At 51.3% G+C, this 15,990-nt stretch overlaps 2 protein-coding genes and 1 long non-coding RNA gene across 3 annotated transcripts; 1 reads left to right on the plus strand and 2 right to left on the minus strand.

The window, feature by feature from the left end:
• Window positions 1-2,031: 2,031 nt before the first annotated feature.
• Window positions 2,032-4,591, minus strand: CALHM2 (calcium homeostasis modulator family member 2). The gene is made up of 2 exons (XM_040564406.1): window positions 4,045-4,591; window positions 2,032-3,965 (listed from the first exon to the last, which is right to left on the minus strand). The coding sequence occupies exons 1-2, from the start codon at window positions 4,585-4,587 to the stop codon at window positions 3,549-3,551; spliced, it is 960 nt and encodes a 319-aa protein (XP_040420340.1). The 5' UTR covers window positions 4,588-4,591; the 3' UTR covers window positions 2,032-3,548.
• Window positions 4,592-8,759: 4,168 nt separating this feature from the next.
• LOC121073498 lies at window positions 8,760-10,653 on the plus strand. Its single transcript, XR_005821749.1, has 2 exons — window positions 8,760-8,889; window positions 10,356-10,653. It is a non-coding gene; the product is annotated as an uncharacterized LOC121073498 (long non-coding RNA).
• On the minus strand, window positions 9,260-12,576 carry CALHM1 (calcium homeostasis modulator 1). The gene is made up of 2 exons (XM_040564403.1): window positions 11,539-12,576; window positions 9,260-10,592 (listed from the first exon to the last, which is right to left on the minus strand). The coding sequence occupies exons 1-2, from the start codon at window positions 12,085-12,087 to the stop codon at window positions 10,113-10,115; spliced, it is 1,029 nt and encodes a 342-aa protein (XP_040420337.1). The 5' UTR covers window positions 12,088-12,576; the 3' UTR covers window positions 9,260-10,112.
• Window positions 12,577-15,990: the final 3,414 nt, after the last annotated feature.

A 15,990-nucleotide genomic window follows, 5' to 3' on the forward strand; every position in this document is an offset into this window, starting at 1 on the left:
TGTTGGTGCCTTTATCCTTGATCTTGTAACTCTCCGGTAAGATGGGTATGTGATTATCCACATAATTTATAGATGGAGAACTGAAGGTGAGGGGAAAAGCAGGGTATGCAAGAAGGTGATTATCCAATGCAAATGCTAGCAAGTGGGTGCCCAAATTCAAAAGACCAAACTTGAAGAGTCTTACTCATTGTAGGTACTCTGAACTCAAAACCAGAGTTATCCAGGATCAAACCCTTCTACATCTCTGAATGCCCATTGTTGGCAAGGCTGAATGATTATGCATTTATTTCATTCCCAAATCCACTGGGATCTAGAAACAAGTTATTTTACTGCTTACCTCCAGGGAGAGCGGGGTACTGTACATATTCTCATGCTCAATGCCCTTCTGGAGGAGGAGTCTGCTTGCTTGCAACATCTAGTTAGCAGCTGCTGCTTTTCTTTTATTAACAGCACAGCTGCAGTGCTGGTATTTTTTTTTTGTGTGTACATGAATTAGTTACATAACAGAACACGTAAATAAGCGTTGCAGTAGAAACCGAGATCCCTTTGAGGTATTATTACTTTATGATTACTGGGGCTATTATTGTCTCTACAGTTGTCAGCAGGATAAATGAAAGACCTTTGTGTAATTCTGTGTACTGGAGGAGCCCAGTTTAAACACAGCTTGCTGTTGGGAAGTATGCCCTAGCTGACAACCTGTAGGCATGGCTGTCAGCCTGTGCAAGAAGAGCAGAGAGTGTGCGAGCTCACAGGTTGTGTGATATGGCATGCAGGAAGACAGGCAGCTCAACTTCCCTCTTGGTATTCTGGTTGCTTGCACTGTGGTAAAAAGCTGTGCAGGTTTAATATCCTACTTGGAATATTTTTTGTGGAAGCTAATCAAGTCTATGCTCCCCGCCCCTTCCTTTGCTCTCAGTCTTTCCCACAAATTGGTAGCTCTTGCCCTGATTCCTTTCCTCCTTCAGTACTTTCTTCCTTGTGCTGACCTCACGTTAGTGTTGTCACTGGGGGAGAATGAGTGACTGCCTTGGCAGGGATATTCATGAGGGTGCGGGTGGGCCAGAAGCCCAGGATTATGTTATCAGGAACTGCTCAGGATTCTAGAAGAAGGGAGGAAAAAATCCTTACAATTGCAAACAAGTATTTCTGACTGCAGGGACTTGTTCTACTCCTCACTGTCAGCTGCCCAGCCTCACCAAGAAGAGGGAGGGAAAATGGATAAGGCTCTGGCCCATCCCAGCACATGGAAAGCAGCTGGAGTTAATGGTGAGGAGAGAAAAGCAAGCAGAGCAAAGGCTGGGCTGTGCTTATGCTGTGTTCTTAGGATAAACAAATTATTTTACAAGCATTATATGTCTTGTCCCTTTCCTTCAAAGGAGGGAGGGGGGAGGAGGAGGAAGTGGCAGTGGAGATGGTTCAAAGGAACAACCAGGACTATCATAAAGGGAAGTAGGAGAAGTAAATGAAGAGGAATAGACATATGCTACTGTTTCAGCAAGTTACCTTGCATCTTCTGACCTGTGTGTGGGGGTGGCATGCGTGTATGCATGTTTACACCTGAGGGCCAATGAGGAGAAATGCAAATTAACTCTTTCATCTCAAGTTAATGCAGTTTTGTTTAACTTGCATATGATCGTTCCTGCAGATTAGTTGATGGTGCAGTTGGGAGCTGGGTATTCCCACAAATGCAAGGCAAATGTGGAGAAGCTGAGCAGGGGTCCTGGGATGCATCATCCATTAAGAGGCATAGCCCTTCCTTTCAGTGAGGGAATACCTCCCAGCTATTTCTTGCAAGGGGACATATTTGTAAACAGGTTTCTAAATATGTTTTCCTTGCTGCAATTGTGTGTTCTGACATACAAAATCTGCACTACTTAATACAGGAAAAACTAAAAAGCGGTGTTTCTATCTAGAAACTAGAAGAGATGTGAATGTTTAACAGAAAGAAAAAATACCCAGTCTTTGGGTTCAAAGAGAATATTAAAATATGCCTTTTGTGCCCCTCTGAGGAAAAAAAAAATCAGAAGGCAATGAAAAAGAATTTAATAGTTTATTTCAAATCTCTTTGCGCGTAAGCCCCTCTGAGTTCAGCGGGTTTGAGTTGTGTTTTTGAACAGTTCAAGGCTTTTCAGTAAAAGGCATAGTGTAAACGGAAGTTGTATCTATAATGGAACAGTCCAAGTAGGAAAACCAAACTCCATTGTCCTGCCACTTCTTAAGTGTTAGGTGTACGGGGTGAAAAGGGACGGCAGTACCATAAGAATAGCCTGTAGGCCGAAGTCAGCACTACATCACAGCAATGGCAGTAATTTTATACCTCTTTGGTACCTCTCTCTCAGTAGAGCTGAGTCCCTAAAAGAGAGTCTGCTGCAGGGACCATTTAAAGCGGTGAAAGGAGTTTAAGGAAGTTCAGTGGTGGAAGAGTAGGGAGAAGGCCGTGCCTTCTTCATCCCATTCCCACTGTCTCCTGTCACCGCAGGGCTGTGTTGTCAATGCAGCAGGTGAGTGCATGTAATGTATTTCGTCTGGCAAGTTTCTTGCCCCTTTTCCTTGGAAGAAAGATGCTCGATTTAATACAGCTAAGTATAATTACTCAGTGTGCGTGTATGTGTGTGTATATATATAATTATATGTATATAACTAATTCTGGCTGGGGTCTTGCTGCAACTCATCAACACAAACAAGCAGGACTCTCATCCAGTGATGGATGAGCAATGCGATGAACTGCAGACAGTGCTGTGATTCACTGTGAGTACTGCTCCTCTACCCAGCCAGCTTACCTGAAAGCTATTCTGCTGATGGTGCCATCTTCCAGAGTTATAAACTCGTGGCTGCGACCCTTTGGGCTCATTAGAGATTGCTAGGCACTTCAATAAGGACAAAGAGTTTGGAGTCCTACCCAAATTTCAGCTATGTAATTACAGAGTGTCTTTCTGAATACCAGGAATATTGGTGATTCCTCCTGCCTTAGTCTCTTGATTATTTGGTGTGCTGCTGTATTACTGACCCACTCCTTCCCAGCTGTTATTGCATCTCTGCTGCCACAGGTATTTACCCACTGCTTCCCTCTTGCCCTGCTCTGTGCAGTCTGTAAAGTACTCCATGACCTTCCTGTATAACAGGCACTGCAGAATGGCGTAAGAAGGTGGGTGTGTGGGAAGGCTAGGGCTAGCCCTGCTGGGGTTGGGGGTAAGATGGGTGGGACTGCAGTAGTCACAGTTAGAAATGGTCCCACCTCTTGCTCCCTGACGTTTCTGCTGGTGATTAGACAGCAGGACTCACCACCAGCCTGGAGGTAAGGTGGTGCACCTGCTGTTTGCTCCCCTTGTATCTCTGGGATCATTGGCAAGATGGTTGTCTCCGAGGGAGGGGTTCCTGAGTTTTCTCTATTGCTTATCGGCCTCTACCTTGAGGCTGTTGATCCCTTTTTACCTTCTGAGAAAAGTAATCCTGCTGGGAGCAATATTCCCAGTGAATCCATCAGCTGCACACCGATACTGATAGGCCTGCCAGGCAGTCTGGGGAACTGCTCCCAGTGCCTGTCTGTCTTAAGAAGCCAAAAAGAGCATTTCATGGCCCTCTGGGGTTGGCCCGTTCCCTTCCACCCCTTTGGCCCATTTGTGGAGCCGGCTGTAGAGGGGGAAGCCCTTGTTCTCCCGGTAGATGTAGACACCTGTGATGGCGTTCCACTGGGGGCTTGGCTGGACACCCTCCACTGGGAACTCCTGCACCAACTCCTTCTCCTCCTTGTCCAGCGCCACAAAACCAAAGAAATGCTTCACGTTATTGGCTGCCAGGATCCTGGAGTGGACTTCAGCTGTGCGGCGGAAGAGCTTGTCCTCGTTGGCACGGTACTGGGCCCAGTAGGCCTCCTGCCGGTAGCTCAGTGGTGAACAGCAGTGCTTCAGGCACTTGGTGAGGAAAACCAGGACCGCGACGATCCCGATGAGCAGCCAGCCAAAGAGCTGAGAATAGAGAAGCTGTGTTAGGATGTATCAAGGCAGTCTTACCTGCTCCATGCAGCTCTCTCCCCAGCATGCCTACCTGGGACTCGTATCTCAGCCTCCGTGTCACCTCGTCCCTGAACTTGGTGAGGTTCGATGGTATGTCTTTACAGGGGAACCTTGCTAGCACCTCAGCTCCGTACTCAGCTGGGAACTTGTCCAGGGAGGATGGCCTGACAAACTCGCTGAGGGCGCAGATGTAAGCCTCCCCACGCAGCAGCGAGATGACTGACCAGGTGACGGGTGCCACGGCTGCCCGGCCCATGATGGAGCCAAAGAGGAGAAAAGTAGCAGCAGTGGAGAAATTCTTGGTGCCACGTTTGTGGCACTCAGCCACTAGGTTCCAGGTGTGGTTGTTCCAGATGACACCGATGAGGAAGAGTGCCAGAGCTGGGACACCGATGGCAGCCAGCCCGTAGATGTAGTTACGGGCTGGGGAGCAGGGGCAGTTGAAGGCAACGACTGAGAAGAGCTCCTCGCTACCCACTGTGCCCAGGGCCACCAGGCCGTTGAAGATCATCACATCTTTGCTCTTGAAGAACAAGGAGAGGAAGCGGAAGTTTTCAGCAACGAGGGCGGCCATCTTGGCCTGGGGCTGGGGGATGAGAGGAGGTGCCTGCTGCAGCGGGGGGTCGTGCTGGCCCACGTCCCAGCACCAAGGGGCACGACAATGCGGGGTGAAGTGGCCTTGGGCCTGCTGACATGCAAGGAGCGTTCTGGGAGCACAACACCTTCACTGCTGTTCCTTCCAGCTGGTGTCCCAACCCCTGGAGCTGGCTGCTGATATCAGGGATACTTCAAAATGGGTTGAAGAGGGATTCAGCCTAAGAAACAAGGGAAAACTCAGACTCTTTCCCACTAAATTCTCTAAAAATGTTTCTGCAGCAAAGACTTAGCAAGGGGACAGTTGTTTCTTCCCCTGCTGTTTGCACATTCGTCGTCTTTCCTTCTTTGGCTTTAGTCACCTCCCACAGAAGTGATTTATCAGTGGTGTTGGCACTGGACGCTTGATCTCCCAAGCCTGCAACGAAGGAGGATGCTGTGTTACTGGGGAAACTGGACCAGACCACTGGGGCTGGGATGTGGCACCAGCACTGCCCCTGACTCACAATCTAGCCCAGGCACACACACAGCATGCCTTGTGAGCACTGTGGGATTTGCCCCCCCTCCTTAAATGTGATGAGTCAGTAGTTAGTAATAGCCTAAGGTACGTCAGGGAGGCAACAGGAGGTGGGCCCTCTGGGTGCTGTTAGTTTGTCTGGCAGGTTTGGGTGCAGGGAGATGGGGTGTGGGAGGATGAGGCAGGAGAAGGGGAGGGGGGAGGAAGCAGCTTGGGACTGAGACCCCACTGGAGGATGGTGTCCTGCTGCCCTGTGAGTGACAGGGTGTGTGTGAGTGGCAGCCCCAAGCTACTGCAGCCCTATTCCCCTAGTGTGAGACTCAACAACGGGGCAAGGGGGTGCTGAGGGCACTGCTGGTGCCAGCAAAGGATGTTACTTTCTGGGAAAGCGAATCTTATCATGATGATCCAAGATGCAAACATCACATGCAGATAGAGCTTGGCCTACAATTACCTAGGAGTTGTTGCTAGTACTGGGTGTGGTAGGATGATATTTCTCTCCCACAGTTGGCTGACATAACTGTACGTGTCCTTCTGGCCTACAGGCCTGGCTCTGCCTCTTTCCACCAGCCTTCAGTTGTCCCTTGGCACCTTGGTGCCAGCAATGCACTGTGCTGTGTGTCTTCCTCCAGCATTTCTCTCAGTACAACACTGGTTATACAGGGTAGGACTGGTGCTGAGTGAGGATCAAGTCTGGGAAAGTACATGCCCTGATTTTTATTTATTTATTTTTTGAAGGACAGGAAAATAAGTGGGGAGTGCATCTGAGCTGTGTAGTGATGCCCACTCCTCCTGTCCTGGGGTAACCAAGTCTTGCAAACTGTGTTTAATTTCTTGGTTTACTTTGTATCTACGCTGCACCCTTGTGTGGTTTTATCGCAGGAAGCCTCAAGCACCTCGCTTGCTGGGAAAGCCCTCACCCTTGGACTTAAGTGGAACTGCTGCCACCGTGGCTTGCTGGAGGCAGGAAGGACCTGGGTGCTTAACAGCCTCCAGTGGCAGCATCAGTGCACATCCTTGCAGAGAGCTCCTGGAGAGCCCTGACCCACGCACAGCGCAGCTACACTGAAATCTCCCCTGATGAAGCATCTCCCCCACAATGTGCACAGGGCAAGGCGGCCCTGGGCCAGCCCCACCCACAGAGAAAAGGCTATGGGGGCATTGGTGCAGACAAGACAAAGGTTTGCCATAGTCTCTTTTACAATGCTTGCACAGGCATTGTGCTTTAAATCCATTTTGTGCTCTAGTGCGTCTTCTACCCCCTCCCCCCCCAAAGCCTGTTTTGCTTGGTTCCTCCACAGGGAAGCAAAGGGGAAGTGAGCCAGAAATTTGGCCTGGTTTCCCTGCTCTGTCTAACCCCCAGCAATCCCCTTAAAGCCATGCTATCACACAGCTCAAACATAAGAAGCCAAGGCCCTTAATTTCTTCCTGCATCTTCCCAGCTTTCCATATGCAAAACTCCTGCGTTAAAGGAGCCAGACCAGCCAAAAACTGCAGCCACGTGACGGCACATCAGGCCTGCAGCTCTGGCTGCCAGCTCGGGCTGCCATGCTTCATGGCGTGCAGCCTTTGCAGCAGGGCACCAAACCTACAAACTTGCACTGGTGCATAGGGTTCAAAGCCCTGTCATTAGGGAGAGAAGCAACCACTGCTGATAAACAAGGCCTTGCAACCTCCCTGCCAGAGTCTGGCATCAGGCAAAGCAAAAATAAGAGGAGCTGGCAAAGTTATGTTGTTTTTTGGGGGGGTGTGGGGGCTTCCTTCCTTTGATTTTGGCTTAAGCTACCTGGCTAGGAGAGGGTGGGGTAGGATTGGAAGGGAAAAGTTGTTTTCAGCAGATCATTGTTTAGAAGTCTGTGTTAGTCTTTCTGAAGCATCCATGAAAAGCAAGTAGAAAATGAAGTCACTTACTTGGAAAGCTGTTGAAATCAGTTCTGGAGCTTTCTCAGCAACTCATGTGGTTTTCGCGCGGGCTCCGGGTGCAGGGCTTTCCTAGCAGAGAGGGGGGCTGTGCAGCAGGGGTGTCCAGCTTTGGCCAGGCTGATGGACAAAGTGAAAGTGGGTAAAAACAGTGTTCGAGTTCGGCAGCTTCCTTTTTCAGTCTGCAATGTGCCCTCGGCTGTCAGCTTTTGGGAGGAGGGCGGGGGTTGTTCTCGGGCCCTGTGCTTGGGTGGGGCAATGAGCAGGCACTTGCCTTCTGCTGGGTGCAAGGCTGAGGATGTGCCTTTAAAAAGAAAAAAAAAATGGAAAGGAAAGACTGAGAATGAGTCACTGGAAAAATCACATCGTCCTTTTCCAGATCTACCATACAGCTGTGCAGAGGCTGGCCATGGAGGGAACCGGCTCTGTCTGGAGGACGGGAGCGACGGACGCCTTGCTGGAGCATGAAGGGGAAACACCAAAGCCCCCAGCCTGGGGGCTGGATGTGACCCTCATGCTCCCCAGGGGATGCTGGAGGGACCCACCGGTACCAAGGGAAGGACTCGAGCTAAGCAGTCAGGGGCAGCACGGGAGAAGAAGCCCTTGGTCCCAGGCGAAGGGACAGGAACTGCTGCTTTCGTGCCTGAGAGCCGGCTGAGCCAGCGGGGAAGATGCCAGTCCGGCTGGGTTTTCGGGAGAAGCAGGAAACCGGCATCACGAGCTCCATCGGGTTTCGTTTCCTGCTGCTCGGGACGGACCCGCTCTCGTGGGGCGAGCAGAGGGGAGTGATGGCTGCCATGCAGTGCTGTGGTTTGGGTCCGGGGCAAGCCGGGACGGGATGGGGGGCTGGGTGCAGCCCACAATTTGGCAAGCACAGCGCATTCCTGCCCCCTCTGCTTTTCCGCTTTCCACTTCCTCTGCAGTCTGATGCCTGCAAGGCAGTGGAGGACGCTACGCTTTCTCCTTGCATCTCTTCCTCCTCTTTGGTGTCTGTCCTCCAGCTCCAGCCTGTCGCAGAGGCCAGAGGCTCCACTCTCTTTCCCCAGCGTCCTTGTCACCATGTCCTCAGGGTTAAGCTCAGCCCTCCCCAGAGGACGTATTCAGCCCAGGAAAACCTTCAGCAGCACCCATGTTCCCCTCTGCCTAGAGCAAACCCGAGCCAAGCCTGATGTCTGCAGTCCAGCTGTGATCTTTGGCCTGAGTCCTCTTCCTTACCCCAGACATGGGTTTGGCTCCAGACCTGCCCCCTCAATGCCTGCCCAGCCCCAGGAGGGTTTTTTGCAGCTCGGTGGTGCTGGGATGTGCTGCCTGCTCTGTGGGGACTCTGCCAATTGCTGTGTGGGGCAGGGCTATGATTTCAAAATCTAGATTAAAACTCCAAAAGCTTCTCTTTGCAAACGCACACCAGTTCCTTGGTATCTCGATGGATCTGCCGTGGAGGCTGCCAGCCCTATATTCTAATCACTGCTGTGGTGGGATGTGGAGTACGCCTTTCGGGGTGAGCCATTAACAGGGCTGAGCTGCAAATAATAGGAGTGGAAACCACCTTTATCTTTTAATCTCCTTTGCTTTGTAAATCAGGTTTTGTGCCTATTAATTTCTGGGCAGGTGCCTTAATTAAAGTTTGGGGTGTGAAGATTAATGATAAATCTGTGTCATGCTCCTTTCTTCTGGGAGTCAGCCAGATTCAGCCTGGCCTTGACTATGGGCTTGTTCTTGCTCTCGCAGAGCGGCTCGGAGAATTTCATTGTCATTTTTGTCCTTTGTTCTCCTCTCCCCACAGCCTCTGTAGAGTAACACGCCAGTAATTAAGGTTTATGTGCAAGACTGTCACCTCAGTAACTGGTGAGCCATAATGGGTCGGTTTGAACAAGAACGCAGTAGGAAAAATTTCAAGGGGATGAGCGTTTAGAAAGGGATGCGGCAGGGGTGGAATTCGTATTTGCAAAGGGTTTTTCCTGCGCGTTGCTAATGAAATCATGGCCATCAGGGAAAGCGGAGATTTCCATAGTCACCTTGAGGGCCTGTGCCCCATGACCTCCAGGTTTTAGGGAAATGAGCGCCCACCCAGTGTTGCACAGGGATGGTGTTGCCTCCCCACAGCTGACGCGGCCACCCCAGCTCCACCACAGGCCGCGGCCAGCTCGCTGCCAGCCTCCGCATGCCACCTCAGGTCCTTGTCATTGTATTCAAATAAAGAAACCCCAACGGCTTTTGTAAACAGCCTTTATGACTCCTCGTGCCTAAGCGCAGAGCTGGAACGGCAAGCCTGAATTATTTATTTGTTGCTAGCTCCTTAAACAAACATCCGGGCTGTTTGTAACATCGGTCTGTGTGCCGGGGGGGAATCCAGGTAAAGCTACAAGGATGGGCTGACCGTCCTGCCAAAAATCCATGGCATGGGGTCAGCCTGGCAGCTACCCTCTGTGCTGCTGAGCGATAGCTGCTCTCCTTGTCTTGGCAGCCCCCTGCTTGAATTGTACCCGTGACACCTGACTGCACAGTTCTTGTCATGGGTAATGCAGTGTGGGACGCCCCTTTTCTAGTTCATTTTTGGGATCAAATTTATTTAAGTTTCTCATGGCATTGAAACTGTGTGTGTGTCTGGGGGGGGTAGTAAGATAGAGATGGTAATGGGAAGACTTCTGGGGTTTCATGTCTCAGCGTGAGAGGGCCATCCCCAGCTTGATTCCCTAGGGGAGAATTTTTAATAGTGCCCAAACCCATGAATGCTGCCCAGCATCACAAGGAGCTGTCCCTGCTCCAGCTCTGTCACAGGGTTGGAGGTGCACGTGGTAAAAGTAGGGAAGTTTTGCACATCTGGCATCATCCACCTCAGCAACTGCCACCACACAAACCTGTGACATGGGACACACAACACGTCGTGCCCACTGGCACCCCCAGGGCTTATCCATCACAGCCTCGGGCAGCCCAAAGCTCCTTGCCCCTGTTACCCAGGCTATAGAGCTGCATGCGGGGAGCAGATGGGATCACCTGGGTGCCAGCACTGCCCTTTGGGTGCACATCCCCTTGCAGCCCCTCTCCCGAAAGCGCGGCTCTGCCTCCGCTCACACCCGGCTGTAGTAGGCAGCCATTTCCTTCCGAGGTGCCGGGGGCTGTGGGGGGGGCTGCAGTGGGGGCTGCCCTTCCCCAGCCCAGCCGTTGCCGCGGGGGGGGGCATCTGGGTGGAGGTGCAACGGGGGCTTACACCTGTGCCAGCTTTTCAGGGCCGTGTTCATAGTACCCTGGTCAGTGATGCCCAAGAGCTTCTCGGAAGCTTCCCCATCATCTGTGGGTTTTTTTTTGGGCAGGTGGCAGTGAGCAGTCTCCATGTCCGTGCTCATGCCCTGGAAGAACTGCTGGATGCAGACCTTGGCAAAGCTCCTGGCATGCTCGGTGCAGGTCTCGTCGAACAGCTTGCGCTCGATGTCGATGTAGTGGGACCAGTACCTGCTCTTCAGGAAGGCGGCTTGGGTGAAGCAGGGCCGGAGGGATCTGACCAAGAAAGCCAGTGTGGTCATCAGCAGCATGAAGCACCAGCCCAGGGCCTGCAGGGGTGAGGGGTGAGACCAGAGCCATCATGGGCAGACCACAAAGACATTCTTTTCCCAAGCTGTTGGACTTCTGTGACATTTGTGCTCACTGGGATCAGTGGCAATGGGCTGCCCTGATAATGGGATGTGACAGAAAGGGACAGAAGAGGGCAGAGCCAGCCCCAGTGTGTGCTCACGGCTCATGAGGTGACCCCGCTGTAGGTGCAGCCCTGAACATCCAGCTGGCTGGGGTCTGTCCAGGCAGCACCCCCTGTGCCGCAGCACCCAGAGCTTCCTGGCAGCTGGGAATTGGGGTCTGCCCAGGGAAATCTTGTCTGGAAGAAGACCCCATGACTCCATTTCTGTTCTGAAAGTGGGGGTAATTAATTCCTATATTCCCTAAGGGGGGCAGAGAAAGGAGCTTTTAAGCAAGATGAGTGGTCAGAGTGGGTTGGACCATCCTGTCTCCAACTGTGGCCAGAGGCAGGGCTTGAGAAGAATTAAGCACAGGACAAGCAGTTAGTGGCACTTCTTCATTTGTTGCTCCCTGGTGTGGTTAATAAACACATGCCAGCTGTTTCACAGTAAGCAGAAAGCGGCATAGATGGTTATCAGCCCGTCGCTTGCACAAGTTATAACAAGCAGCCAGAGCAACCACGGGTGACTGGTGGGTTACGAGAGCGGGTGACAGCCATGGATTAATGACCACGTCAACCCCTTCTGAACTTGCCCTAAGCAGCTCTGGCTGCTGTGAGCACCCGTAAGCTTGGCACAGGGAAGAGGAGGGACCGAATTATCAGTGTGAATGGGGCTGAGTCTGAACAAGTCATACCCCCGCAAAACTGCCCGTCTCTCCTCCTGCAGCTTTATTTCAGCAGAGAGACTCCCTCGAGGGAAAAGCTAAGGTTGGCAGTGCCTAACCCTAAGCCACCAGCGGGGGCACGGTCACAACGCCTCTTACCTGCGAGATGCACCGCAGGTACCTGACGGCCACTTCGTTGGCGACGAGCTCCTGCCCATCGTAGATCTCCTTGCAGGGGATGCGGGCCAGGACCCGCTTCACCTCCCCCTGGGAGAGCCCGGGGTGGCTGGCGTTGCCCAGGGCCCCCACGGGCAGCGCGGTGCAGAAGGCGCACGTGATGCACTTCCCATCCAGCAGCGTCACCGACACCCAGACAGCTGGGGCAATCATGGCGCGCTGCGCCATGGAGCAGAACATGTAGCGCAGCACGGCCGCATCCTTCCCCCGCCGGCCCCGGGGACGCCTCCACTCCTCCGCCAGCATGGACACGTTGTTGTTCAGCACGAAGCCCAGCAGGAACAGGATGAGGGGGGGCACCAGGAGGACGCCCAGCCCATAGGCCAGGTTGTAGCGTGGCAGGCAGGGGCAGTTGAAGTCGAAGGCTGAGTACAGCTGGGCGCTGGCGAGGGCCATGATCCCACAGATGCCGTTCATGAAGGACTCCTGGTTGGACTGGAGGAACTGGAAGATCATCCGAAACTTGTCCATCTTGAAGTGATTCCTCCCCCCACCAGGGTCCAAGCCACGTCTTCGCTTTACTTCATTCTTTCAGCCCCCCTCTGCAAAGACTCGGTGCCAGCAAGTCTCAGTTATTCACCTACACGCTCTGACAACCCCAATATTTAAAGCAGAAAACTCAACCTTTTTTTTTTTTCCTGCTCATTTTGCTGCTTGCCCAACTTCAGGGTTTGCTTTCTCCTGCTCTTCTTTGTGCCCATAGGGCCTGCGTTGTTTCTGGTTTGCTAAACCTCTCTCTGTTCTCCACATCCTCATTTCTGCTATCTTCTTGTCACCCGTCTCCTTGGCTGTCAGATGCAGGTGCCGCCATAGCTGTGCTCTGCCCTGAGCAATCTGTGGCCTGGCAGGAAGGGGAGTTGCTGGCAGGGCTCCGTGATCCTGTTTGCAAATGTAGCGGGGCATCTGGGTGCTCCTCCCTGCAGCAGGCAGGATGCCCCACCTCTGCTCTGCTGGCACGTATGGAAAATGGGGCTCCACAGCTTCCCCCCTCCACGTCTGCATCTCCCCAGGAGCTGTCTAATGCAAGTGTCTTGTGTCTGCCAGGCCCTGCTCTGTGCCTGCACTGCTTCACTGGGAAATTACTTTTGTCTGTTTTATTTTGCAGTGGGAAGGGAAGAGAAAAGGAAAGGCAGAGGAAGGAGGAATAAAGCTCTTGGTGCTGTGGGATGCAGTGTGTGTGCTGTCAAAGACTCTTAGCAGCTCCCCTCCCTCCTGCAGGCCTGCACATTTCAGCCAGACTTTTAAGCTGACACTTACAGCTCCTTGGTTTACACAACCCTCTGCCCTCAGGGCTGGCTAAAGTATCCTTCAAGCCCTGGCTCACATGGTCTGGTGTCATCCAGAGGCACACGGTGTGTTTCCTGGCTCTGGGGCTGCAGAAAAACAGGCAGAGAAAGGAACGAGGGCTGCAGGGACAGGGCACAGAGGATATTCCCTGCTCCACAGGTTGGTCCTGTGAAGACATGCAAACCCAGGCTGCCCCTGCTTTCTCAGAAAGTGCTCCCTGCCTAGCAGAGCTCTGAAATTAATTTTTTTTCCATTAAATTTCTTCTTTACACTAACTTTCAATGAGCATTTCTGAAGGGCTTGAGTGCACAGATGAGATGTGATAGCTGTGGTTGGGTCAGGCTTAGCTCCCACTGCACAACCCAGAAAGAAGTGGATTTTGTTGCTGCTGCTGTCCTGCATCTCTATTCCCATTTCACAAAGCAGTTTGAAGCTTGAAGCACTAGGTTGTTCTCTCAAGATGGCCAAAAAATGGGGAAATATTCAGACTCTGAGTAGCCATGCTTTTCCCCACAGCTTTGTACGGTGTCAGTAGCAGAGGCAGGAAGCCAAGCCAGGTGTTTTGACCATTAGTCAGTGCAGTTTCTGATGTGTCCCCTTGCCAGGGATAGGGTAGATGATGCTAAATCCTCCCTGAGAGGCCACCACAGAGGTGAGCACAAAGCATGCTGAAAACACCTGGTCGGTCTTAGCTCTGCCTGCTGCGAAGAGGTTAATTGCATGATCTCATCAAATGGAAAGAGATTTGGCTGTATGAAAATAGATGAGGCTTATTGTATCGCTAGCTAAGAGCTCAAGCTGGCTTCTCTGTTCACCTGTTGAGTGGCTTTTTGAAGGGCAGTTCACATCAAAGCCTGCATGAATCAACCTTCTAAAAAGCAGAGAGGTTTTTGATCTCCAGGAAAACTCTGCCTTTCATTAAGGATGAATGAGGGTCTGCGACTGTCTGGTGTACAATGATGGCAGTCCTCACAGAAGCAAACAAGTTGGTGGGATTCAAAACAGAGTCCGTGAAAGATTGGGAAAGTTGTCCTTGCAGTCAGCCCTGGTGTTTCATGGGCTCCTGATAGGTGAGGGACCCTGACAGATGTATCTGTGTGCTAGGCTTCAGGGCAGCCCTGAGAGATAAAGAGCTGCTGAAGCCTGTGAATGACCCTCTCCCTTTCTCCTTCCTGATACAGCTAACAAACTGTTCCTCACGCCCTTTTTTTTTGCATTTTGTATTTTGCAGCCACTCTGGGATGATTTAAAACCTGAGAACATGGAAAGCAGCATGCAAAGAGGAGCTGCAGACCTCTGGTCTGAGCTGGGTTAGGAAAATAGCTGATTTGACTAGTGTGGAGTGGTGAGTCTGAACCAAATCTCAGGCTGAGATTTGTAGGGTTATGTCTGGTAATAGTAAACCAGAGTTAAAAATCAAAGTGCAATGCTGATTGGAAAGCGCACACACACACACACAAAAAAAAAAAGCTCCCTGGAGGTAAAGAGCATGTGAAGACTTTTGTGCTAGTCCCAGTGGGTGCTGCACACATAACTTAGGGTGTTTCTGGGGTGGTCTGGAGAAAAGGACCCTGCAACAAGCTGGTGTGAGTGAGCACATTCAGGAAAGGGCATTGTGGAGGCACCCAGGATCACTCCTGGAACAGACATCGAGGAGCGGGGCTGAGGACAGGTTTTGTGGAGAGAGCTTTGTGTTCTCTGAGCTCATCCAGGGCAGCTCAGGGATCCAGCCAGAGCTGGTTTTGTTATGAAAATAAGAAAAGCTCTGATGGGGTAGACAGATGGGGAATGGAGCGGAGGGAAGTGAGAGCAATGTATCACGGGGTTTGCAGTAAGAAGTTTAATGCACCAAGCAACAATATCAGCCAAACTTGTTCCACAGCTGAGACTAAATATCTACAACACACTCTGGATAGAGGCAGATAAGGAAGTGATTGATCTACCCAAAAATTTTGACCATGTGACTAAGTGCACAGTCCAAAAGCTTCTTAAACTCCAACAGGCTTGGTGCAGTGACTACTTCCCTGGGGAGCCTGTTCCAGTGTGCGACCACCCTCTCAGTGAAGAACCTCTTCCTGATGTCCAGCCTAAACCTCCCCTGCCTCAGCTTGACACAATTCCCACGGGTCCTATCACTGGATATTAAGGAGAGTAGGTCGGCGCCTGCCCCTCCACTCCCCCTTGTGAGGAAGCTGTAGGCTGCGATGAGGTCTCCCCTCAGCCTCCTCTTCTCCAGGCTGAACAGGCCCAGTGACCTCAGCCGCTCCTCATACCTCTTCCCCTCTAGGCCCTTCACCATCTTTGTAGCCCTTCTCTGGACACTCTCCAACAGTTTAATGTCCTTTTTGTACTGTGGTGCCCAGAACTGCACACAGTACTTGAGGTGAGGCCGCACCAGCACAGAGTAGAGTGGGACAATCCCTTCCTTTGACTGACTAGTGATGCCGTGCTTGATGCACCCCAGGATACGGTTGGCCCTCCTGGCTGCCAGGGCACACTGCTGCAAAATCAGTTGGGCCAGACTAATATGTGGTTGTATCTGAGCTTGGAGACTGCAACCAGCTTCAAACTTCCAGATCTAGAGGAACACTTTGGCTGCAGCCTAGAAGCCATGTGTAGATAAGCTCCCCCAAGCCAGCCAATCTTCTTCCCATGACCTGCCAGAAAACAGCAATGTAGGCATGTAACCAAATTAAAGCCAAAACTTTCAGCCCAGTCCTTGACCTGAATAGTGAGTGAGGATCCGGATCCTGGCATCTATACATGATAGTTTCTATGCAGCCGAAGTAAATACTGTAGTCAGAGGTCATGGGGCTAGATTTTGAAAAGTCCTGCGTAAAGAAGAGATCTCAGAAAAGCAAATGTAAATAACATTAATGTCAAGAAAAGTAGTTCTGATTGCTATATTCTTTATCTGTCATGACTAGACAGATGAAAATCTATGATAGCAATTTTGCCTTTAAGATAATTTTTTTTCTTTTATTTATTATTATTATTATTTATTTATTTTTAACACGCTCTGTACCAATTTTCCTCTCAGAATGACTAACAGAAATATGACCCTTGTGCACCTTTTGTATTAATTAA

Source organism: Cygnus olor, chromosome 7, assembly GCF_009769625.2.
Source record: "Cygnus olor isolate bCygOlo1 chromosome 7, bCygOlo1.pri.v2, whole genome shotgun sequence".
Classification (NCBI taxonomy): Eukaryota; Metazoa; Chordata; class Aves; order Anseriformes; family Anatidae; genus Cygnus; species Cygnus olor.

What these genes read in the sequence shown, in the direction of transcription:
- CALHM1 (XM_040564403.1), bottom strand. Translation starts at nt 12,087, where the DNA reads ATGGACAAGTTTCGGATGATCTTCCAGTTCCTCCAGTCCAACCAGGAG. An exon ending in ACCTGCGGTGCATCTCGCAG is followed by an intron (nt 10,593 to 11,538) that starts GTAAGAGGCGTT and finishes TCACCCCTGCAG; the next exon opens with GCCCTGGGCTGGTGCTTCAT.
- CALHM2 (XM_040564406.1), bottom strand. Translation starts at nt 4,587, where the DNA reads ATGGCCGCCCTCGTTGCTGAAAACTTCCGCTTCCTCTCCTTGTTCTTC. An exon ending in GGCTGAGATACGAGTCCCAG is followed by an intron (nt 3,966 to 4,044) that starts GTAGGCATGCTG and finishes CTCTATTCTCAG; the next exon opens with CTCTTTGGCTGGCTGCTCAT.